The following is a 23,878-nucleotide window of genomic DNA, read 5'->3' as shown; positions in this document are numbered from 1 at the left end:
CGCCCCATCCATCCAGCTGCGGCCGTGGGAAAGCCTTACTGTACTCCGTCTCGCTCCTGCTGGTCGTGCCGAGCTTTTTGATCATCTCCTGCTTCTTGGATTTCACCATGGCAGAGTTGCTCTCCGTCAGTTTGCTGAAAAAGGCAGGGGGCTGGGCGTTGCTTCCAGGGGATTTGGAACCCGTCCTGTGAAGCAAAAGGCTGTCAGAAATGGCTGCAGAGATGCCTACTCTACTCCCTTCTAGCTACACAGCACCTATCCCATTGGTCACCCAGTCCTGCGAACCAACCTCCAGGCCAACCAGACACTGGGGGTTTCTAGGTTGTCTTCAACTGGAGACTGATCAAATGCTCTGGAATACAGTGTGGCTAATTCCCCTGGTGGTCCCAGGCCACAAATTGTCTCTCAGCTGGGAAAAACACTTCTGGCCTAGTATCGGAGGGGTAGCCGTGTTAGTCTGGATCTGTAGCAGCAACGAAGGGTCTTGTGGAACCTTATAGACTAACAGAAAAGGTTAGAGCATGAGCTTTCGTGAGTTAACTCCAGCATCTGAAGAAGTGAGTCTGTGCTCACAAAAGCTCATGCTCTAAACTTTTCTGTTAGTCTATAAGGTGCCACAGGACCCTTCGTTGCTACTTCTGGCCTAGCAGACTGAAAGGCTCTAACCCATGGGTGTTGAACCTTTTGGCTTGCCTGGGTCGCATTGAGTGAAGAGGAATTGTCTTGGGCCACATATAAAATATATAATATAGTTAATGTATATAAATCACATAATAATGTTAAAAGTTTACGATCTTGTGGGGCCGCATTACTAGCTGTCCAGGGCCACATGCGGCCCGCGGGCTGGACACGCCTGCTCTAACCCAGTTCTCCTCGGGCTGCTGAAATCCTCTTCCCTGGGAGTGAATCCCTCCTGCTCAGTTGAAGGCTGCAGCAGAAAGATTTATGGCAAGGCCCTTTGGGAGGGACCCAGGAAAAGGGCAGAGGATCTCTGAGCTGCCAGGATAGACTGGCCATGAGCTGTGGGACAGAACGAGAGGGAGTCAGGACGCCTGGGTTCTATTCTTTGCCCCTGCCCCTGCATGTGACCTTGGGGCACAGCACTTGGCCCCTGTCTGTCCCCTTACGGCCGGGGTCGGATGCTGCGTACGGTGAGCAGCAGATGGAAGGCAAAGCACTGCCCCAGCCACAGGATGTGGGGTGGGGAAGGACTCAGGGATGAGTCTGCGAAGCGAGTTAACCCTTCATTCCTGTTCTTGGTGGCATGTCCCACCCCAGCAGCAATACAAAGAAAGCCAGCAGTCAGCCCAGCAAGTCACTGCCAGAGCGCTCAAGGGCAGGCAGCACAGCCTGATCGCAGGATGTCATAATGTCTGGGCTTCCAGGGACAGCCCAGCTCTGACTCAGAGGAGAATATGCACGGGGAGGTGGACCCTGGCCAGGCAGGAGGCGTCATAGTTCCCTCTTCTGAGCTTACCTGTGCTCTGACTGTTCTACTTCTCGGTACAAGATGGGGTAGGAGCTGCTCCTTGAGTGCTCTGACTCTCCCATGCCCTCTGGTGGTGAGACAGGCTCAATGCAGTCATCAGGTGCACTCCCTGCAGAGGCTTTGGTTTGCTCAGGAGATCTGAGAAGGGTGCAGGGAAATGCTGTTATTCCATGACACTGCTCAGAACCTCTGCACAGCAGCTCCGGGGGGAAGGGAAAACAAGAGATTACACCCCTTCTGCAAACCGGAGCGTCACGGAGAAGGGAGAACCAGCCGCCCAAGGCCTTTCTGCTACCCTGAGGGCCCACATGTGCGAGCTGCGTGCTGCTCTGTGTGGTTCTGAACCTCTCATCGAAGCACGAAGAGCCTAAAGCTGTAGGCAGCTCCTACGCAATCCTGCAACGGGCGCTAACATACAGTTCTGCTGCAGCAACACAGGAACGAGCCCTGAGACTTTGTGGCTGAGAACAAGCGTCCTGTCAGCACATCCTCTGTCTGGGGCAACAACCTGCATCTGCGGCGAGTCGAGCCTCATCTGAGCTCTTCTAGAAAGCCTCAATCAAAGCTGCGGCATTACAGAGCACCAGCCCCTGGTTCTGCGGAGTCAGAGCCTTCATGTTCTGTTGCTGCAGCGCTAACACACAGTGGAAGGCTCTAGACCGGGGACGGACCATAACTTTCAGAGGAGCAACTCCACCAATTTTGGTACCGGTCCCAGGCAGGCTCCGGGTCCTCGCTGGGAGGGGCAGGGCCTGGCCAGAAGGGCTGGGAGCTCCGGAGAGAGACAGAGTGTGAGTCTGACACACGGAGTGTGTGCTGCAGTGTCTGTGTGACAGTGACGATGTGTGCGTGTGGCACAGGCTGGTACATGTGACAGTGACACAATGTGTGTGTGCATGCGCTGCTGGGGAAGTTTCTGAGAGAACCACCCACTGTTTCCCCACTCCCCAGCCCTGCACTCCAGAGTGAGTCGCCATCCACGCACCAGACTGGAGCAGCACGGCTGTGTGCCTCCCTCTCCCCGATCCCTGCTCTGCAGAGATGCGGTACAAGGGCAGGAGAACACCCTGACTTCAGCACTTCCCTCTCCCCTCCCACACCTCCCCCTCGGCACAGCGAGCAGCAGAATCTAGGAGCGGCTCGGCTGCAGACAGAGCAAGGTGCGGGAGGGGCAGCTGAACACATGCTGGGCTGTAAGTAGGCACGCTCTGCTAAGCAGCTGGGCAGGCTGGAGAGAAATGCTTGGTGGGCTGGATCCAGCTCTTGGGGGTGATTTTTGCCCACCTTTAGGCTAGATGAAGATAAGGCACACCTGCTTCCTCTGAAAGCACTAAAACAGCTGGCAGCCTGGAAGGTACGAAGGCCCAGAACGCTGCCAGTCGCCAGGGACAAAGAGGAACAGATCTCTCTCTAGACTTTTTTTTATTTGGCTCCCATTATTTTCTCCTTGTTTTTCAGTTTTACATTTTTATTATGAAGCATATTGTTTGCACTTGCAACCAACAGGGGGCAGAGTCTAGCGCCCTGCAGAGTAAATGCTGAGTTACCCTAACACCAAAAGCCAGACCCCCGCGTAAGAAAGCTGCTACTTCTGGCCATACATGCTAAAAGGTGGGTCTGCTTCGCCTCAGTTTGGGCTCTCAGGGGTTGCAGAGAGAACTAGGTGCAGGGAGAGACGGGTCCTGCCAGAAACAGCCCAGCTCTGGAGAAAGCTCAGGAATAGGGCTTGTTCTTTGCTATGCCTTATGGGCGCCCTTCCCTTTTCATGCAGATTTGGCTGCAGGGGGCAAGTGTGAGCCGTAACTCACAGCAAGGGCTCAAGTGCCCACTGCTTCCGTCCCCCACTCCTAGGCTGAGCTCACCTCTTGTCTCCTTCACTGTGCGGGGAGATTCGGGAGGCCGGTGCGAGCTCCTGTGGTTGGATGTAAGCCTCACTAGGCGTCCTTCGCAGGTCCAGCACAGGGCAGGTGGACCCAGGGAAGGAGTACAGCGGGGCCTGGAGGTGGGAGTTCAGCTGCTGAGGATGATGGCGCGTGTAGTCTTGCGTGATGACCTCCTAGAAGAAGACACCCCCGGAGTCAGCACTTCCATCAGCAAACCTTCACGAGGCTTCAGCTCGTGCGGCAGGGCACCTCCGGACTGACCCCTACTTGTTTCCCTCCTCCCAAACGCATTAGGCACCCATGGCGGCCAGGACAACAGTGAAGCATTGTTCTCTGCTGGGGCTGAGCACAGTGATTTGCAGCACTCTGCTGCCTCCAGGAACAAACAGCCAGAGGTGTGGCCACAGAGCCAGGCAACTCCTCCTCCCGCCCTCCCCAGGTGCGCCGCAGCGGCTCCTGACTCCACTCCTGACACATTGTTGGCTGACCCCATCAGTGCCGCCCCGCCCCGAACAACTGGCCAGGAGGAGGAGAAAGAGGCTAATTACGCTGATGTGCTGAGCCAGCGTGACCACCCGCTGCTGATGGCCTTTGGAGTTGTGGGCCGACGGCAGCAGCTGGCACAGGGACTGCTGGACTTCGGGCAGCTGGCGCAGGTGCTGCGGGTGAGCCGCTTCTGCTGCGGACAGCTTCAGAGAGGCTGCGAAAGGAAAAACCAGTCACGACAACTCAGGGCAATCACCGCCTCCGCCCTCAGACAGGCCCTCTCTGGAATCAAACGGTTCCTTCGAACGGTGCTACCTACTGGCTCCGACAGGGTTAAAGGAAGCCACAAGTGGCTATGTTTGCTTTGGGGTTACAGCTAGGAACAGGGTGCCAAGAAACCAGGGCTCTGTCCCCCACTTTGGCAGCAAGTTGCTCTGCCAACACTGAACAAGTCACTTGAGTGCTCTGGGCTTCAGCTGTGGAATGGGGCTGGCCACAGCTGCCAATCAGACAAGGCACAGCAGTGCTCACAGGTACTCAAGGAATGGCCATTAGGGCACGCTCTGGAAAGTTCCTATGGAAAGCATTACTCGCCGGGCAGGTAACGCTGCCAACAGTAGTTAACATGCTAACGAGACGCTCCTTGGCCGAGCTGCTGCTCTGAGTACCAGTCTGCTGTCAGCAATCGGCTCAAGAGGGGACACCGGGTCATGCTAAGGTTATTCTTCTAACTCTGGTGCCAGCTCCAGCCAAACATGCCCAGGTAGGTGCAAAGAGGGGCCAAAGGTCCCTCAGCTACCTCTGGGGCCCATCCAACCCGCCAAGTCCTCTCGGCCTGCTGTCTGTCCTCCCAGCACCTAGCCCTAGCCCTGAAGGGAACGAGTTCTCTTTCCTTCAGCACAGCCAGCCAATGCACCGCACCCCCGGCCCCTCGCCAGCTGCTCTTCCTGCACACCTATCAGACAGATGCCAGCCTGGCATTGCTATTGTGCGCACCGGGTAACGCCTCGCAGTGCTCTTAGGGCTCTGTCGCACGAGGGGCTGCACGCGCGCCCTGGAGGACTCACAGCAGAAACGCAAAGCGTGGGACGAGGCAGAGAATCAGCGGCAAGGTCATCCTCCGTGGCGGGCAAGGCAAAAGCTTCCCCACAGGGCCCTCCATTCTGCTTGCTATCACTGGCCTCCACTCCATGACCCGGCCCACAGCACAGCCCCAAGAAGAGAGTCCAGGGAATGCCAGCTGGCAGGGACACACCAACCGTCCAGGACAGGGACGGGGGATTCCTTGCCCATGGAGAGGAAGGGGACAGAGTTTCACACGTGCTGCTGGGCAGCGGGCAGGAACAGTGGCAGTGCTGGGGGCCATTGCCATGTCAGCTCTGCCTTGGCCGGCTGCAGTGGAAGCAGCGACGGGAGCCCCTTACCTTGCGGTTTCTGCCTCGCATTGTGCTCCCCGTTCCCCTTCTCCACGTCCAGCAGCCCCTTTGCCCCTTTCTCGTGGGATCCGCTGGGCGAGGTCACTGGGCTCACCGCTTCAACGCCCTCAGGGCTGTAGCATCCAGGGAACCCTGGGGAAATGCAAACCAGGGCCTTTATATTGTCAGCTCCTTCCATTGTGATTAACCCAATACGTCCTGCGGCGATGGCTGCAGGGAGATCTCCCAAATCAGCAAGGAGGTGATAGAAACTATCAGAGGCCAGACAGCTAAAGCTGCAGGAGGCGCCCACCTGCCTGCAGCTCGTACAGCCCTTCTCAGCAGGTGTGCAGACAAGGCCATATCAGAGGGGACTTTCAGAGTACAGCTCCACTCCAAGAATAGGTAGGACTGCAGCTTGGGTAGGCAGACACTGCTAGGCTTCATCTAGCTACCACAGGTCACAAACGCAACCAGCATGGATCCAAGCGCACGCTGGCTGCCCAAGTACACCTCTGGGCTCCCAGCAGGCTTATCCTTGGATGGCTGAAGGCTGTAACACCACAGCTGTCCTCCTGTCATTTATCGAGCCAGCCAGATTAAAGGCAGAGGGGGCGCCTACCTGTCTGATCATGACACTTCCACATGCAATGCCACTAAAGCCTCAGGTGCACCAAACCGTGCTGGTACCATCAGAAGAACCAGCTGACCATCAGCAAGGATGTATTCAAACAGAGAGAGAAACAGCCAGCTGCATTTGCTGCTTTTCACAATTTGGCTTTTCAATTACAATTAAAAAAGAAAAACCAACTTTGCCTTTTCCTGCTGAGCTGGAAACCCCAACACCACAGCTCAAGGCATGAGAGCCAGGGGGCGAAAATGAGCAGCCTGGATTCCCACCTCCCACACCAGGGAAACACGATAAATAAATAAAAGCCACATACACAGTGAAAAGCAAATGATAGTTGTGCTTGATGGCATTTTCACTGGCAGCTCTCAAAGAAACACCAGTATCACTCTACTGCTGACCTCGAATGTTCAAAAATTGTGACTCCAGAAACTTGAGACTGGCTTAAAAGTCATGAGATGAGCCCAACACACTAATAAGTATGACTGGGGCTCTGTGTCATTTTCCTTTAGGTTTCTAAGCCTCCGGCGGGCACCCCAGTCACATTTAAGAGCTTTTATCTGACCATCTGGGGCAAGACACTCGTGTTTTTGTAAATGGACATTGAGATTCTTCAGGAGCTGGAGTGTAAAATGGAACATCCACTTTTGCTAGAACTGTAAAAAACCCTGAGAGTCTGCAACACGCCAGCACCACGAGCCCTGTCTTACAGCTGGTGGCACTGAGTCATGGAAATGGGGACTGACTTCCACAGCATCACAGGACAGATTGAGGGCACAACCAGGAGTCCTGCCCTGCCTGATGGAAACGGCCTCTCTGCTAAGGAATTTCACAAACACAGAACTGAGTTCCTGACGTTATCAAAGGGACAAATCACACCTCCTCCTCCTGGCTCTGCGAGACCCATGTGTATTTCACCAAGGGCTTCCTTGTCACCAGCGTGATCCCTCTGGGAGCCACGCTGAACTGGTTATCCACTCGTGCCCACACCAAAGGCAACTCTCTTTATGTGGCCAGGCAGAACTGGGCCCTGTAGCTAGGGACCCGCTCTACCTATTCCTGTGCAGGTAGGGCACCAGTGCCAAGCTGGGCTCACTCACTGCACACAGAGGATCTCAATGGACTCGAGTGACTCATGGGGAGAGACAAGGCTTGAGCGGGAACCATTCTGTTCCCACAGACACAGAGACTGCTTTAAAGGGTCGCTCCGCTCACTCCTGCTTGAGTGGATCATGGAACTTTCCCCTTCTCATGTGGCTTCACTGCTGCTAGTGCTTTGGCTTCTCAGGCTGAGTTACCCGTTCCCTCCGGTGACGCTGTGGTAAGAGTCAGCTAAAGAGTGAAATCCTGGGAGCACTTGGTCTCCGCTGCATTCTCAAAGGCTTGTCTGTATTGACAGGACATTGCTGGGCTGATGTCCCTGGTCAGGCCTGGCTGGCCAGAGTCGGATCTACCTGAAGGCTGCAGCCAGGGGCGGGAAGCAGACAGAGGCAGAGGGTCTGTGTGCAGTACTGTGACACCCAGAAAGGAGAGTGGCTTGGAGAAAGCTGGTCGTGTGCACACACATCTGGCGGAGGAAGAGCAGACGTACAAATGGCCAATCACTGATCAGTGAGTGCAGATGGGAGGGATCAATACAAAAGATTTAACATCCAGGATACTGTGCCCTGAGCTGTGGCCTATACATTGCAGAAACACAGTCCCCCTCTAGTCTGGGACGCTCCAACAGGATGTCACAGTATGGCCGAGGCGCCAATAAAAGGGAAACTCTTTTGCAGTAGCGTCCGCTGGTCAGGCCTGTCGGCTGGGGCACCTCATCCTTCCTGTGGAAGTCGCAGGATTTCAAGCCAACGTAGGGTGGAGCATTGCTACTCAAATCTCCGTGCCTGGGCTCAGAGGAAATCCTGCCGCTGCACAACTTCCCGATGAGCCGCTTGTCCGGACGTATTCGCTGAAAGGCTTTAATGTGCCTTACTGGTATCAGGAAAAGATGCCCCCACTAAAGCCAAAGGTGAGACTGTCGTAGCTAGTGAGGCATCCTCTGCTCCCGTGCAGCTGGCGAAAGGGCCCCAGGGTAAGTATCACTGCTTATTAGCAAGGTCTTGAAGAAAAATCAATGGAACCCAGGGATCTGCCCTGGACCAAAACATAGCTGTCCCCGTAAGTGTCCCTCTGGACACAGGCATGAACATAAACCCACCCCCAGGAGCAGTTTTGCTCAGATAAACATATTCTGCTTCTTTTTGTGCCTTAAGCTATTGTGCTGGGTTAAGCATCTGCTGTGTTTCACTCCAGAAGTGGCTGCATTCCAGTAGCAGCCACATGATCCCGGTGTACAGTGTACTCTGGTGTCTGTCACCATGGCATCTAAGCACCAATACATGCTTTTAAAGACCAACTGATATACCACTTTGGGACCCATCAAATTCAAAGACGTTGTGCAAACATAACACATATTTCTCCCTGACACAGCTGTCCTGTTAGCAGCGAAAGCCAACAGCCATCATGGGCCCCAGAGCCAGGTGGGAAAGGTCCTGGCTCCTTGCTACTAGAAGGGGAGGGGCAAAAGGTGGAAGGGGCGGGGCCTAGGGCAGTCAGTCCTTAGTGCCGTTGCCACCCCTTGCTGTGTGGAGTGGCCTTGCCACAGCAGTTCAAAGGGGCCAGACCTGCAGCCACCTCTGCTGTTTGAGTTATTATTCCACAATTCTTCAGCGTAGGACACATGTGAATTGCTAATTACAGTGAAATCAAGAATTTAAAATAAAGACCAGGGAACGAACAAGACCTGCAAAGCAAGAACCGGCAAAGGAAATCGTGTTTTTTTTTAAAGGGGAGGCAAGATTTTTCAAACAAACAAAAATAAAGACACCAGAACAACATAACCAACTCCAAAAACTCAGGAAGTGGGAGCAGCCAACCACCAAAACGTGCAGTTTAAAAAAAAAAAAAAAAATTAAAACAAATTGGTTTTAGGCCACAAACTTGGACTAGCGCCCGCCCCTCCAATTTCTTACCATCACTAGTGGAGTCGTTATTTAGCGAGCGTCTTTCTCGCTTCCCCTTATCGCAAGAAATTTGACGCATGATAATCACATCTATGAAGCTGGCCGCTGTCATGGTGGTCTTACCGAGTGCTCGGAGCTCCTGTTCCTGCATTGAAAAGGATTTACTTTGACTCTTTTCTCTACTGTGCTGCTCATTGACCGAGACTGCGTGCTGCTGATCCAGGGGTGGATGATGAGGCTGGTTTTTCCCCTGTCCTCTGCTATAGTGCTGGGTAGAACCTGGCCCAGAGGCTGGCAAGGGCCGGGACTCCATGGCTTTAATAGGTGACGATGACTGTTCTAGGCCTGCCCCACTGGGCAGCTTTGAGGTGAAAAGGTTGTTGTCAGTCTGAGGGCGTTCTACCTTGGCTTCTCGGGCTCTGGATGCCTCTTTCTGTAAGACAGCAGGGTCCATCACGGCTGCGTAGCCGTCCGCTCCACTGACGGAGCAGCGCAGGGTGGATGCCGTGGGAAAGCCTGTGGAGCGGATGGGTGACGTGGTGGTGGTGGTGGTGGAGGAGGATCTTGAAAGCCAAAAAGAAAGCAGAAATCATAGGACCATGGAGCTGAGAGACACTGCAGCTTCCCCAACCCCAGGCTGCCTATACCTGTCTATGCCTCTGCACTACGGCACGTGCTGCTTGGGGCTTAATTGCACCAACACCCAGCTGTGCAAACGGGCACAAGAGAAGCTCACAACACTCAGAAAACAAAATAAATGGGGCCTGAGTCTGGTCCCATTTACAGCAGTTTGGACCTCAGCAGAGTTACCCCTCATCTGCACTAGCATAAGCTAGCGGAGACCTGCCCAGGATTTATTTAACCAGAGTGGTTGCGTTTCTATTTAAAACTTGGGCATCAGCCTGAACGGGGGTCAGAAAAGCCCCAGCACAGTGTGGTCAGAGCCTGAGCAGAGGAATCAGGTGGTAGCTTCCTGTAGATCCCGTCGGCTCCCTGGGCCTGCGCACAGCAACAGGGATTACTCAGTTGGAGCGACTGAACAAATGGGCCAAATCCTGGCGCCTTATACCAAAAGGCTGAAGAAGACTTTCTCCCAGAGGCAGGGGCTGGAGCATGGGCTGAGCACGACCATGTATTTTGGCCCAGAATAGCCAGTCCACAACCATCCCGCCCGGAGCAGCTCCCAGCAAAAGCTACTTGAAAAGGAAAAGACCCCAGTCAATATCAGCCAGCCCCACCCTGTGTAGGGCCACTCCCATTGGAATCAGTGACCCTCTTGATGTCAGTGGTGCAGAATTAGATCCTTAACAAGGCAGAGCCCTCCGCCCTTGGAGAACAGGACCCCAGGGAGCAGCAGTAAAGCCCATACCCACCGCAGAACCGACGGGGCGAGGCTCTCCGACGAGATGGCCTTCATGCCCGTGTTGTGCAGCACGCTGGGGCGCTGCTGGACAGTCTCATGGGTGCGAGGCGAGGCAGGCGAGGGCTGGTGACCGTGGGAAGGGGCGGCTGAGCGGCTGCTGCTTTGCTCGGTCCCTGTAAGAAAATGCAGCCAAGAATCTGAGCCACTATGGAAAACCTGGGGGCAAGAAATGTTAGGGAGGAGCTCTGCATGAACCTGAGAGAGCTCTCCCCGGGCTCCTAGAAAGGATCTGGCCACCGGTGGTGCCGCTGCTGTGCACTGAGTGTACGCACCAGGTTCCTCCAAGCTTACCTGGCCTCCAGATGGGTGCGTGCTCCACGGTGGTGGCTGCTAGGAAGGATTTCTCCCGCTCCCTCTCCCGCTCGGACGCCGACGTGCCTGTCTGTTTGGTCATGTGCGCGGGGCCTCCTGGAATTGAACAGCAGCCAGTGATGGGGGCCCCACCAGCTGAACTCTTGGACAACCTCCGCTCTTGAACGTTGCAGCTACAGGATCTCTGTGCAAGCTTCCTCAACCAGATGCTGGGGCCTGACACCACCTGCACTGGGGTACTGCCTGGGCGACCCACAGGCCACACTCTGACCACGATCTCTATTGACTGCACTTTTCGAACTGTGCCCAAAGTAGGACAGCCGTGCACTTTTACTCATGCAATTTCCAGGTTCTTTTCCCGCCTCTGGCACAAGACCAGCTCCCTTCCCCTGCTGGTTTAATATGTACATCTCACGGGCTTGGAGATCCTTGGATGGGGAGTACTATGGGCGTGGAAAGAGACGTGGGGACTTGTGACCAAATCACCGCTCTGGGTTCCCCACATTGAAATTCGGGAGCAATGGGAGTTCCTGGGAAATGCCCTTAAGGGTGGGGGGCTGGTTTGCCCTCCCACCCTCTCCAGGAAGATCACAAGGTGGCAATTCCAACACTGCAGGCTTTACCTGGGGAGAGCGGGGAGCTGCTGTGCCGGCTGCTGAATGTCTGGGGGGTGCTGGGGATGTACGTGATTCGGTCCATGGAGGCAGCAGAGGTGCCAGGCGTGGGGGGCACGAGGACAGGCAGGTGTGGCACTTGGGACAGGTCGATGATCCCTGTTGTGAGAATTGGAAGGACTGTCAGGATGACAATCAGGTCCCTGCTCCACACCAGGTGGCACCGAGAGCGATGCTTGTGGGGGAAGCCTTGACAATCAGGACCACGCAGAAACAAACTCTCCCCAAGCACAACTGGGATGGGGACACTGGCAAGAGGACAGCCCATAGGCTGTGGCTGGCTGCATGAGGAAAAGCTATTTCCTGCTCTGGGGTGCGGGTTGTTAAAGAGGAAACACTGAAATATTAGAGCCTGCTGCTAAGCCCTGACACTTTGGGGGTTTTCCTAACTGATTGTTTCTACCTAGAAGACCCAGTGGGAGGCTGGGACCCCTCAGCACTAGGAACTGGACAGACACAGAGCACAAAGATGGTCCCTGCCCCAGGCTGATTACAATGGGAGGGCAAAATCCACCTGGAGCGGAGGCCCAGCTGAAGGTTGAGCACCATGTAGCTCCCAGTTCAGTCCCATCTCTCACAAGAGGAATTTCATAGAATCCTAGGGCTGGAAGGGACCTCAGGAGGTCATCGAGTCCAACCCCCTGCCTAAAGCAGGATCAACCTCAACTAAATCATCCCTGCCAGGACTATGTCAAGCTGGGACTTAAATAACTCTAGGGATGGAGATTCCACCACCTCTCTAGGTAACCCAGTCCAGTGTTTCACCACCTTCCTGGAGCAGTTTTTCCTAATATCCAACGTACTCCTCTCCTTCTGTAACTTGAGACCATTGCTCCTTGTTCTGCCATCTGTCACCAAGGAGAACAGCCTCTCTCCATCCTCTTAGAGCTCCCCTTCAGGAAGCTGAAGGCTATTATCAAATCACCTCTCAGTCTTCTCTTCCATAAACTAAATTAGCCCAAGTCTCTCAGCCTCTCCTCATAGGTCATGTGCTGCAGCCCCTTAATTATTTCGGATGCCCTCTGCTGGACGGCTCCAACGCATCCATATCCATTCATACCGGTGGACCCAGAACTGGACGCAATACTCCAGCTGTGGCCTCACCAGAGCGGAATAGAGGGGAATAATCACTTCTCGAGATCTGTTGGAAATGCTCTTCCTAATTTTGCCCTGGGTTTACTTGGTGCCTTTCACTCAGCTTGGCCGGCGAAAGTGGATGAACCATGGGCCCCTTCTTTGGCAGGGCTGGTTTCCGGGCCCTGAGCTGGGGAGTCTAGCGCTGCAGGATGGGACCCCCCCACCTCCCCGGGCATTCGCTGAAATGCAAACACCAAGGACTGGTGAGCTCTGGGGCTGGCTTCCACAGGAGGCTGTGCAATCCCCTTTCATGGGAGATTCTTAAGAGGAGGTTGGACACGACGTTCCCTCTAATTTCCCCCACCTGGGCAGAATGAATTCTCAGGTGCGACGTGCAGATGATGTGCGACACCTCACCTGCACACTGGTGCACCTAAAATCCCTGGGGCAGGAGTGGGGCCAAGAGGTTCGCGGTGCGTGAGGGGGCTCACGGCTGGGTGCAGGAATGTGAGGCCCCTGGTTGGGGAGATGTGCTCTAGAGTGGAGCTGGAGTGGAGGGGCTTAGGGCTGGGGCGGAGGGCTCTGGCGGGCGGGTTTACAGTACAGGAGCAGCTCTGGGCTGGAGTACAGGAGTGGGTACAGACTCCAGGCTGCAATTCTCCGCTTTTGGGTGGGGCCAGGGATGAGGCCTTTGGGGTGTGGGAGGGGGGCCAAGATGGGGAGGTGGGCTGGGCCTCCTTGCTGAGCCCGTTGCCCAGTTGTGACAGCCCCATGCAGGGGCGGTGGGTAGGGACTCCGCCCTGCTGGCCCACCAGCTCCAAGGGCTGGGGAGAGATATTCCCCCCATTAAGTGGGGCCTACAGGGAAGCTGCGTGGCCACACAGCTTGCGCAGCTTAGGTTGGACAAAGCCCTGTCAGGGCTGGCTGGGCTCGCTCTCGCAGCAGGGCGGGTGGCTGGGCTAAGTGGCCTCTTCAGATGCCTTTCCGCGATGGTGTCGACACCCCCTTGTGTGCACGCCGGGCACGAGAAGGGCGGGGTCGGAGCCCAAGTGTGGGGGCAGAGAGGCTGCTGGAATGGGGCACTGAGCTCAGATTGGCTTGTTCTGCTGGTAATGGCACAACCTATGTACACATTTCAGTGCCAGAGTCAAAGGGGAATCCCAGACACCCTGTGGGGGCTTTCAGCGGCGGGTGGGAAGGGGACTCACAGTATCCTACACAGATCTGAGCACAAGGACAGGCACCTGCTCAGAACCATGAGTGAGACAGGCCCCTTGGTCTTTCCTGAGAGATGCCTCCCAACAGGTCTCATTTGCCTTCTCCGCAAAGCCAGGGTTTACACTGAGCTGCCAAGGCCCAGCTCAGCTCAGCACACATATGAAGACCTGTACAAGAGAGTCACTTTCACTTGGCAATGGGCAGGCAGAGATCAGTTTGCACAGAATGGGACCACCATCCCAGCCAGAGCAGACAATGATCCCACCGGGCAACAGGACAAATACTGCTTTACGGAGCTACAGACCCGGGGCAGCGGGAGTCCATTCAGAAGGTCTGGAAAGTCAGAGCTCAACTGCTCTAGAACAGGGGTGTGCAAAGCAGGGACAGGCCCCTGCGGGGAGGGGTGTGAAATTTCATAACAGGGCGTCACAGCACGGTGAGCTGCTGGGTCTTGGGTTCCTCCACCTCATTACAAATGCTGAGAGCTGTGACTATTTGCGTGGGTGCGTACTCACAGGGAAATGCCGATTCAGCACGGTTTACCTTCTACAACCTTGGGCTCTTACACGTGCCCAAAGGGGTTTTTTCTATGAACATAACCCACATTTCTGTCAGTTTGGATCCCATTAGAGGGGGGCTGAGGGTGGGGAAGAAAGCTGCTACTTGCGGGGATGAAAAGTGGCGAATTGCGGGGGTGAAAAGCCAAACCGGAAGTAAAATGTTTGCTCGCCCCTGCTTTAGACGACGCAAGCCATGTTAGACAGACAGAACAACCGACCGAGCAAGCTCCTCTCATTAGTAACAACTACGCTTCGCACTCATACGGCATTTTTTATCCTTGCAAGAGCTGTAAAAATGCTCCGGGCCAGGCTGTGGAGTCCTTACTCACTGCACAACTGAAGTCAATGGGGCTGCTCAAGTAATCTGGCCCCCCACTAAGTCATCCTTCTGCCTGACCCCACGCTTTCCGGAGCTAGCTTCCGCAAGACAGTAAGGTCCCAGAGTACCTGAGTTTAGAGCATGAGCTTTCGTGAGTTAACTCACGAAAGCTCATGCTCTAAACTTTTCTGTTAGTCTATAAGGTGCCACAGGACCCTTCGTTGCTCTACAGATCCAGACTAACATGGCTACCCCTCTGATACCAGAGTACCTGAGGGTTCTGCTCCGCATGCCCTCGCGTAAACCCGGATTTCGCATAAGGGAGGGTACAGCTTTTTCCCCAGCAGAACCCACGTTCTGCAGCCTGGGAAGCAGCAGAAGGGTAAGTCCTGGAGTGGGGGGCATTTGGGGAGGGTTAAGCCTGGCAGTGGGTTGGGGCAGTGGGAGGGGATGAGCCTGGGGTGGGTTAGGGCTGCAGGGGGGTGAAGTTGAGCCAGAGCTGTGTGCAGGGCTGGTGAGCTGGAGCCCTGCTCAGGTGGTGAGTTGGGCTGCGGGGGGGAGGGCAAGGGGTTGAGCCAGAACCAGAGCCGGGCGCAGGTGCTGAGCTAGCAGTGGGGTTGAACCGGAGCTGCGCGGGCAGGGGCAGGGGCAGGGGCAGGGGCAGGCGGCTTAAACTGGGGAGGGAGGATGGAACTGGAGCGCGTGTGAGGGGTTTGAACCAGCGCGGGCAGGGGGTGAGCTGGAGTCATGCGTGAGGGGTGGAGAGCCAGAGCCAGGCGCAGGCATGGGCATGAGCCGGAGCTGCGCACGGGTGGTGAGCTGGCAGGGGGCTGAACCAGGACCAGGGAGGTTGAGCCAGAGCCAGAGGCGGGGGTGGGGGTGAGCAGGAGCTGTGCAGAGCCGGGAGGCGGGAGCACGTTAAGAGCGCTGGGAATCACAGTGCGGGGTCTCCTCCAGGAATCGGGCGGGACGTGTAAGAGCAGGGTCGCGCACTCTGAGACCTCCCCTGTGAACACTGACCCCCTGCCCACCTCGCGGGACTCCCATGTGCAGGGGCCCTCTCAGAACAGCTGCACGGACACTGCTGTGGAGTGGGGCTCTGCGCCCACCCCCGTCCCTCGGCTTCGGCGCCCAGCTCCACTCTAAGCCCTGGCACCAAAGCAGGCCCACTGATGCAGGGGCAAAGGGGGCAGTTGCCCCAGGGCCTGGAGATCTGGTTGCTGCTGCTTTGGCAGTGGCTGGAGCTCCAGGCCCCTTTGAAGTGCCGCAGCAGCGCTGCTTTGCTTGGCCAGGGGGGCCAGCACTGTGGTCTGGGCAGCACTCAGGGCTGACTGCCCTCAGCCCCCCTCCTACCCTGCCACAGGGCCCGCGGTGGCTGTCGGCCCCATGGCTTCCATGCGCCGTCTCTGGCCGTTCTTAGAGTGTGACTGAGGGCGCTGTAGCTCTGAGGCTACAGCCACACCAGGCAAAGTAGGTTGACCACTGATACGCAACGCTAGCTACGGCAATTGCGGAGCTAAAATCAAAGGCTCTGCGCTCGGCTAACTTAGCCGTCCGTACCGGGGCAGGTCGATGGAAGAGTTTCTCCCGTCGGCCTCCCTTACTCCTCGTGTCTCGCGACGAGTACGGGGTCGACTGAAACACCTGAGCGGGTCAATCTTCCGGGGCAGTGTAGACGTAGCCTGACCGTGTAGACCCGGGCCTGGAGGCTGACCGCCAGAGGCTGCATTGTGCCCCAAGCATTGGCCCTCTTTAACTTACGAGAGTTGATCAAACTCCTGCCCCAGGTCTCCTGCCTGCACCGGATACGGGCCTGGGAACCCAAAGGCGCTACTGGGCATCAAAAAACGAACAGCCTGTGCACAGATGGCTCAGGTGCTGCCCCACCCCCCGCCCAGCTTCATACTTTGATGACCTGCAGCATAGTTGAGAGCCAGCGAGGGGTCCCGGGGCGAGAGGCCGCGCAGCATGTCTGCCCGTTGAGCCATGGCAGTGGCGGCGGCGTTCTGGTGCATCTGCTGGGAGGTGATGTAGTCGTTGATGATGGTCTGCCTGTTCTCCATGGCGGCTGTGTCTGGGTAGCCTCTGATGAGGTACGGGGGGTAGAGGTGGGGGTACGTCGGGCTTGGAGCAAGGTGCCTGGGCAAGTAGTAAGCAGCAGCTACAAGAGAAGATTCAGACGAGTCAGTTTCCCAGGTCGTGCAGACCTGCAAGAGGGTGGCGGAGTCTGACTCGAAAGCCGTGGGACTTCAGAGCATCAGTTGGGAGGGAAGGCGACCTGGGAACAGCCCAGGCCTGGATCAGTGAGCACAGGAACCTTCGGCGGGGTAGGCCCAGGCCACGCACCAGAGACATCAGCACAGTGGGCATGTGAGTGCAGGAAGAGGGCTTTTTGCTGCCCCAGGGCCTCCGTCTGCCAGGAGCAGCAGCGCTCATTCGAGACATGGCGTTAAGCCAAAGAGTTACTCAGCCTCCAAGGAGCCCTGCATTGAAAGTCTGTTCCCATTGCTCACTATGAAATGGACCAGAACAGAGAGGGTCCCATTCTACTCTCGGCTACACTACTCAGAGCTCCCTGGGCTCACGCCACACTCACGGCAATGGTACCAAGGGCAGATGTTTTGCCCAGCTGACCAGAGACGGCTCCTGCCCAGTCCCCCCCAGTCCAGGAGTACCTGCTTCCAGTTGAATTCCCCTGGGGATTGCAGCAGGGTCGAAGGCCAGTGGAATGTGTCCTCGGTACAAATCGACACCACTCATTCCCCGGAGTAAATGTTCATATGGGGAGATGGGATGGTGATGGTCCGACAGAGCAGGGTGGGGAGACTTGGAATTGGTGATGTCTCTCGTCGTGGGGGTGATCTTTCTGTCCTGAGACACCGGCTTCCCAGCTGTGATGCTCCCTGCAGAAGCAAAATAATGAAGCCAGAGGAGTCCATGTGAAAACACACCCCAGCCAAGCTTTGCCCTCCTAAGGCCAGGCCCGGCTTCCTGTACAGGGAACCCTCCTTCCTCTTATGACGATGCTGAGTTTATTCACACTGTGATGATCACACGCAGAAACTCCGGGCTGGCTGGGGCCCCACTGCTCTGCTCCAAAGGGAGAACATGGCCCTTGATCTGAACATTACATCTACAAATGAAGGGCTCCCCGCCCACCCCACAGGGATCCTTCTCATTTTTCCCATCTGTGGGCAGAATAAATTGTTACATGTACCAAGGCACGTGTGGATGTACACCACCAATAGACACACACGCTGCCAGCTGTGGGTGCTCTGCTCATCAGCTGGACCACCCGTGACTCTCTCCCGGGTGGCCGCTCAAGCGCTCAGCCTCCAGGGAACACTGCTCCTCGCTTTCCTCTGCCGACCTGCCCATTATGACACGGACATTGAGCTATGTGTAAAATCAAGGGGGCGTTTCAATCTCTCTGTTCAAACCTACTGGGCCTATTCTTCCTCAGGGTCATGCTGCTGACTGCCATGGTCTCCAACAGGAGCTGCCTTAGTTTACGGGGGGTCAGAATCTGGCCTGCGCGCACGGCCAGCGGGACAATTTCTGAAAACGCCTCTGTGTGTCAGAGGAGGAGCAGCGTCCCACTGGAAGCAGCCGCACTGAATCTCAGAGCTCTGCTCTCCCGTTCTGCCCACGGCACGTATGGTTTTATGTCAACCTCGACCCCTCCCGGTTCATTCTTCCTTTTGAATGGCGAGGCCCGACGCTCAGGAGATGAACGCTGCGCAGCCACAAGACGCAACAAGTCTGAGTGGATCCCCTGGGCAAGATCGGTCAGAGCAAAGGCTTGCACAAGGAGAGCGAAAAGCTCTCCCACAGTAGCACTTTTGGGGGCAATTCACCCTCAGGTCAAGGGGTTACGACTCCAACGTGACAGAAACGGGAGTCACTGTTCCTGGACACTGACAGTTACCTTCATTCACGTCAGTGATGCATTTGCCTATTGGTCTTCAAACCCTTTCCAAACAATGAAATCCCCAGCCCCCATGAGAGGGCAGGAAATAAGCAGCCCTGTTATTACAGTTCAGAGCACAGAAGCACAGAGGGAAGGAGCTTGCCTAAGATCTGCTCTGCATCGGCATCTGAGCCACGATTCGAGCTGAAGATGCCCTGGATTGCAGGCTTGGGCTCCGGTGCTCAGGGACCTACCCACAAGCAATGTTTTGGAGACAATGACAAAAGCCAATCTTCACAGCCAGCAGAGGCTCATCTTCTCCCATTTCCACACAGAGCTCCCCAGAATCTTGCCCTGCTTTCCTCCCACTTTGCTCTGAATGGATCTCACATTTGCCCTCACTTAGCCTCCATGTGGGCCCAGCCAGGTGCCAAGGGACATCTGACCAACACGCTCTCCTGGTGCAGTCCCAGGAACCTGACCCATCTGAGCATAGGGCAGCGGGGCCCTGTAGCCAATGCCGTGTCAGGACCCTCTGCTGGCTGCAGAGAGGGTAACGCTGCCAGAGGGGGAAAAAGCGACCCTGGAAACTCAGAACAAACATGATGAAACAGGGCTCAGGATGACTCTGACAACAGCTGTCCCCCTGAGCACCACTGGGAGCTGTACACACTCTCGTAACACACGGAGAAGCGGCTGGAACAACGTCAAACTCCTCTGGCATCTCTATTAGCTCCGAGCTGGTGCTCGGGGGGCACATGGGTCTTGTGCTCCCCCTCTGAGCAGGGTGAATATCACCAGGCTAGCTACTCTGCAACCACGAACCCTGAGGCTCTGCCTGTCCATGCTGGGGAGGGAAACATGCCATGTGACCCCAGGGTCCAATCAAAACAGCTGGACTGTCCATTTCTTGCACCAAACCAGTCGCAGACCCTGAGCTGTTCAGAGACGTGAGCCTGCCCGTCATTTCCCCAACAACAAATACACGCGAGAAAAGCGGTGACCCGCTCGCAGACCGGGAACAGGCTGAAATTCCACAGCTGGAAGATTCTTTAGGGCTGACTCAACCTGCTCCGGGTCAGACATCAAAGCTAAGCTGCTCCACTTCACCGCCTCGTTCTTACGCACTCGCCCCTTCAGTAACGTTCGGGGTTCCAGCCCTGCAGGGCTGGTTCATTGCCTTCACAAAAGGCTTTTCGCTGACACAGAAATAACCCTGGAAACTTCTCAGGCTTGAATTGCCGCTTCCCTGTTTTAGCGAAATCTCAGCCCTTCACATCAAACCTGCCAGGGGCACCGGGGAAGAACAAAGCGACCCAGAACAGCTCCTTGCAACCCAGAAGAAGGATGCCAGGAGTCACCTTTGCAGCCCCCTGACCGTGTACTTCCTGGGCATAAGGGCAACCAGCATCCAGAGCAGGGGTGGGCAACATATGACCCGTGGGCTGGATCCAGCCTGCCTAACACTTGGATCCAGCCCGTGGGCAGCTTCTGGCCCACATGCTATTTACATCCAGGAGCCTTGGGATTTTTAAATAGTTGCAGGAACCCCAGGCAACCACCAGGGGGCGCTGTAGCAGCAGTGGCTGGGAACCCTTTAAATAGCAGCAGTTTAAGGGACTCTGGACTCATGGCTCCCATGCCCACTGTTATGGTGCTCCTGGCTGGGACCTGGAGCTCCTGTGGCTATTTAAATAGCCTGCTGGTCCCAGCTCTGACAGCAAGCCCGGCAGTGGGAAATAGATAGGATGCAGGTCAGAGGCAGGCTGCAGGTGTCTCCAGCCCATGGGCCGTATCTCACCTGCCCCTGCAACAGAGTAACTGCATGAATAAAAAGGGTGCAGCCCCAACCCCTTTCCAAAATTCATGGAGCGGCCCCCTAGCAAAAATGAGTGCCCACCCCGATCTAGAGACACACGTAATTATGGGTCTATCCTGGACGAATAACATTATTTGACTCTTGGTTGGGAGTCTGTATGTAGAAACAACAAGAAGTTCTGTGGCACCTCAGAGACTAACAGATATTTTGGAGCATAAGCTTATGCTCCAAAATATCTTTTAGTCTCTGAGGTGCCACAGGACTTGTTTTTGAAGATGCAGACTAACACGGCTACCTCTCTGATACTTGTCTCTGTGTGTAGCCTCCCCAGCCGCAGTGCTGCATGTCTGCCACACACAGGAGACATGGAGAAACCAGCCCGCCCAAGGGCCTCTCTCTGAAATGAGGCAGCTTGTTCCCTTTCAGCAACTGACCTGGCTCTTGAGCCTGTGGGGGCGACGACCCTACGTCTAGCCGGATGACACAGAAAGGTGGCCAGAGAATCGCCCCTGCCTGCAATGGCATGGCTTGTCGCCTGCTAGAGAAAAGCAAGCGCTGGCGGGGCCTTGTGCTGTTGGACATACTGAAGGCCAGGGCATTCGCTCGCGCGCTCGCAGTGAGAAGGGAAGGGCTGGACTTCCCATGTTCACAGCTCAGTCAGAGGGAAATCCCGCTGGGTGAGCACTCTGGCCTGAATTTTCTTGGGTGCCCAACATGAGCGACCTTTAATGGCCTTGACTGATACCAGGCAGGCCCCTTTAAGGCTTCCCCGGGGCTCCTTTAAACTCACCAGCCCCATGGGAAAGGAGACAGCAGTCTAACTACACCTTGTGCCTGGGACGCCCCCCCGCCCCCACTCCGTGCAGCTCACAGGAGCCTTGGGGACGGAACACAACCTTCTCTGCTGAGCCCACTAGGCGTGCTTGTCTCCCTTCCCCCCTCTGTGCGTTTGCGGTTAGGACTGTTATTTGTGGCCATAGGGCTGGCAGCGCAGGCTGGTGCTCCCTGTAAGCTGAGTGTTTGCACAGCCCCTCGGGGGAGATTCAAATGCTGCCCAGCTGATCAGCAGAACGCCCACAGCCAGGGGTTTTGTTGCTCTGGGTGTGGCACTTTCACACAGACCTTAGTGGACTAAAAATTTATTCCACAGGTGGATGGAAAAAAATCCGCACACAACTGGGAAAGGCTACTGGGAACACTGGCGCAGAGGGAGATCGGGGGACCTTTATGCTGGTTCTGCTGGCTGTTGGGTGGGGTGGCTTTTCAAAACTTCTCTCTGTGCACTCCTCTCTCATTCCCAGAGCTCCCTCGGAGGAAGCCGGGGCTGCCCTAAGCTCTTGGACACAGCCTGCGGTTTTCCAAACTGCAAACGTTGCTCAGGTCACCAGCACAGTGGGAGACAGGATGAGATTTATCTAGCTCCGCCTGATGACTCATGATCCCTGAGGCTCCGGCTAGATCTAAGGGGAAGCGTTGCTGGAGCGGAGGCTGGCTGTTTCCGTAAACGCGCTCTACGTACATGGGCTCTCGCCCTTGTTTCACAAAGCCTCCCCGAGCCCACAGGATGAAAGGAAACAGGCGTTTGCTGGACCAAAGAGCCGTCCTATTCAGCCAGACAGCGAGTCATTCTGGCTACGTCTGTGCTCTGGATTGCTAGACTCACCCCGAGGCCAAATCCTGCCTGAGCAAGCAACCTGGCTAACTTAGGAAGACAGCCTCAGAGAGCAGCTAGGACAGCATAAGCCCAGTGCAAGGCTGGGCTGTCATTTGCAGGCTTTTTGGAGAGAGGCCTAAGTGATTTCACCAGCACTGCCCCCCCTGCTGGAAACGCACGAGCATTCTGAGGCAGGAAAACCCTCGTGTCTCGCAAAGGGACTTCTGGTGTCTACAACCCTGCAGAGATACAAAATTTTGTACCCACATCTGCAAAAACGAGCCCCAGGTATCCGCACCCATATCTGTGGATATAAACAGGACATCCGTAGATTTGCACGGCTCTGCACGTTTCGGCAACCCACCTGCACGTCTCCACCCTTCTGGCCAGCAGGAATGATATCAAATATAGCCAAAGCCCTCAGATGCTATAGTGACAGATGAAAGATAACCAGACAAATTCCTAGACTTGCAGACAAGAGCGGGGAAAAATAACCTCCTCCCCCAAACCCGACCTCCAGTTTTCCTTGATACTTTGTACTGAGCTTTCTCCCACACCACGAAAACCTGAGTGGTCCAGATTGAAATGTGTGTGTGGCGCAGATATCTCCTGCGCAGTGGTACCTGGGTCCATTTGGAGCCTTTTCCATTGGCTTCCAAAAGATATTCCAGATTTACATCACAACTACTTCACCTTTTCCACTAGCGTTTGTGAGGGGGCAGGAAATAGGGGGCAAATTAGGAACCTGGCCAACACTCCATCTGCTCCAGTCTCCTGGGCACCAGGACTCTTACGAAGAGGATGCCTTACCTTCATGCTGCCTTGGGGTCGACTCCCTTGCAGAGACCGGAGAACCGCGATGCAGATGGCTACTAAATGCTGCCCCATGGTCCTCGTAGGTAAGTGGGCTCCGACGTGGCTTCCCAGGCTCAGGGACAATGACAGGGGCTCCCCTGGTAATTGAACCTCCCGAGTTTATAACTGGGCTGGGCCTGCTTTTCAGGCTCTCCTCATAACAAGCTCTTTCCAGAGTCCTTGGGTCTGACATGACGTCCAGCGAGTGCACGGAATGAAAAGGCCGCCCCGGGCTCCCGATGATTGACCGCACGTCATGCTTTTTGGCAACTGCTGAGGACGAGCTGCTGTCGTATTTCAATGGGGTACCCTAGGGAAACAAGGCAGCACATAGGTCACCACAGCGGGGAAGGGAATGCAACAGGCTAGGCTCAGTGACGATGACTTTGAAGTCACCCCTCGCACTCTGTGCTCAGCTTGGCCCCAGGGGTGGGGTATTCAACCCCCGGCCCCGACTGACTTGGAAACAAAAGTCCCATTGAAAATCAACAGGGCTTGTGCTATAGAAATAGCCCTAATACTGTAGCTTGAAGCACAATGGTGAGACTCCGAACTAAGAGGTAACGCTATTACCCTGGCACAGGCGAGGGTGAGCAGACACTACCGCTCCTATGGGAATCAACCATCTCCAGGAGCTACCCTCAGATCATAGCATGTCAATTCACGTTCCCCACTGTGACACACAGGAAGATGAATCACCATCAGTGAGGATCTCTCCCCACTTCACTCTCTCACACCCCGAGAGAAACGCTACACAATCAACAGCTGCTCTCCAAATGCTCCCTGTATGGTGCGCGTCCACGAAACGTGTTGCAAGTGCTTGATCCTCAATGCCTAAAGCCAGCTCTGATGGAGGGGACAGACCTGCTCTGAGCAACCCCTATGCAATCCGGAGTCACTCTGACTGATCTCAGTGAGTTTACTTTAGGTTTACACCCATGCAACTGAGAACGCAGCTGGACCCAAGATGCTCACACGTGTCGGGTGGGTGTCCTAAACACTGGGGTTAGAAAGGGGCACTCATTAGAGAGGGGCAAAACTGGCAGCATTCATCTGATCCCCCCACCCCGGTATGTGCGGGGGTGAGGGGCTGGAAGGAGGAGCATAAGGGGGTGTCCTGTAAACCGAACCTGCACCTGAAGGCCCCTGAT

At 55.7% G+C, this 23,878-nt stretch overlaps 1 protein-coding gene across 13 annotated transcripts in view; it reads right to left on the bottom strand.

The window, feature by feature from the left end:
• NCOR2 (nuclear receptor corepressor 2) overlaps positions 1-23,878 on the bottom strand; it is a 446,369-nt gene that overhangs the window by 11,024 nt on the left and 411,467 nt on the right. For 9 of the 13 annotated variants that reach the window (XM_075012373.1, XM_075012370.1, XM_075012376.1 and 6 more), the window contains 12 exons: positions 22,683-23,037; positions 17,165-17,392; positions 16,396-16,650; positions 11,265-11,414; positions 10,621-10,737; positions 10,280-10,442; positions 8,916-9,469; positions 5,283-5,426; positions 3,921-4,072; positions 3,352-3,545; positions 1,478-1,627; positions 40-185 (listed from right to left, as the gene is read on the bottom strand). In XM_075012373.1, coding sequence (XP_074868474.1) covers positions 40-185; positions 1,478-1,627; positions 3,352-3,545; positions 3,921-4,072; positions 5,283-5,426; positions 8,916-9,469; positions 10,280-10,442; positions 10,621-10,737; positions 11,265-11,414; positions 16,396-16,650; positions 17,165-17,392; positions 22,683-23,037 — 2,608 coding nt within the window. The remainder of the gene's footprint in view (positions 1-39; positions 186-1,477; positions 1,628-3,351; positions 3,546-3,920; positions 4,073-5,282; positions 5,427-8,915; positions 9,470-10,279; positions 10,443-10,620; positions 10,738-11,264; positions 11,415-16,395; positions 16,651-17,164; positions 17,393-22,682; positions 23,038-23,878) is intronic. The other 4 variants (XM_075012379.1, XM_075012382.1, XM_075012384.1 and 1 more) reach the window with 2 other exon arrangements.

Source organism: Carettochelys insculpta, chromosome 18 (genome assembly GCF_033958435.1).
Source record: "Carettochelys insculpta isolate YL-2023 chromosome 18, ASM3395843v1, whole genome shotgun sequence".
Taxonomy (NCBI): Eukaryota; Metazoa; Chordata; order Testudines; family Carettochelyidae; genus Carettochelys; species Carettochelys insculpta.
Note: the sequence above shows the minus strand (reverse complement) of the source record. Positions and strands in the feature narration are given on the sequence as shown.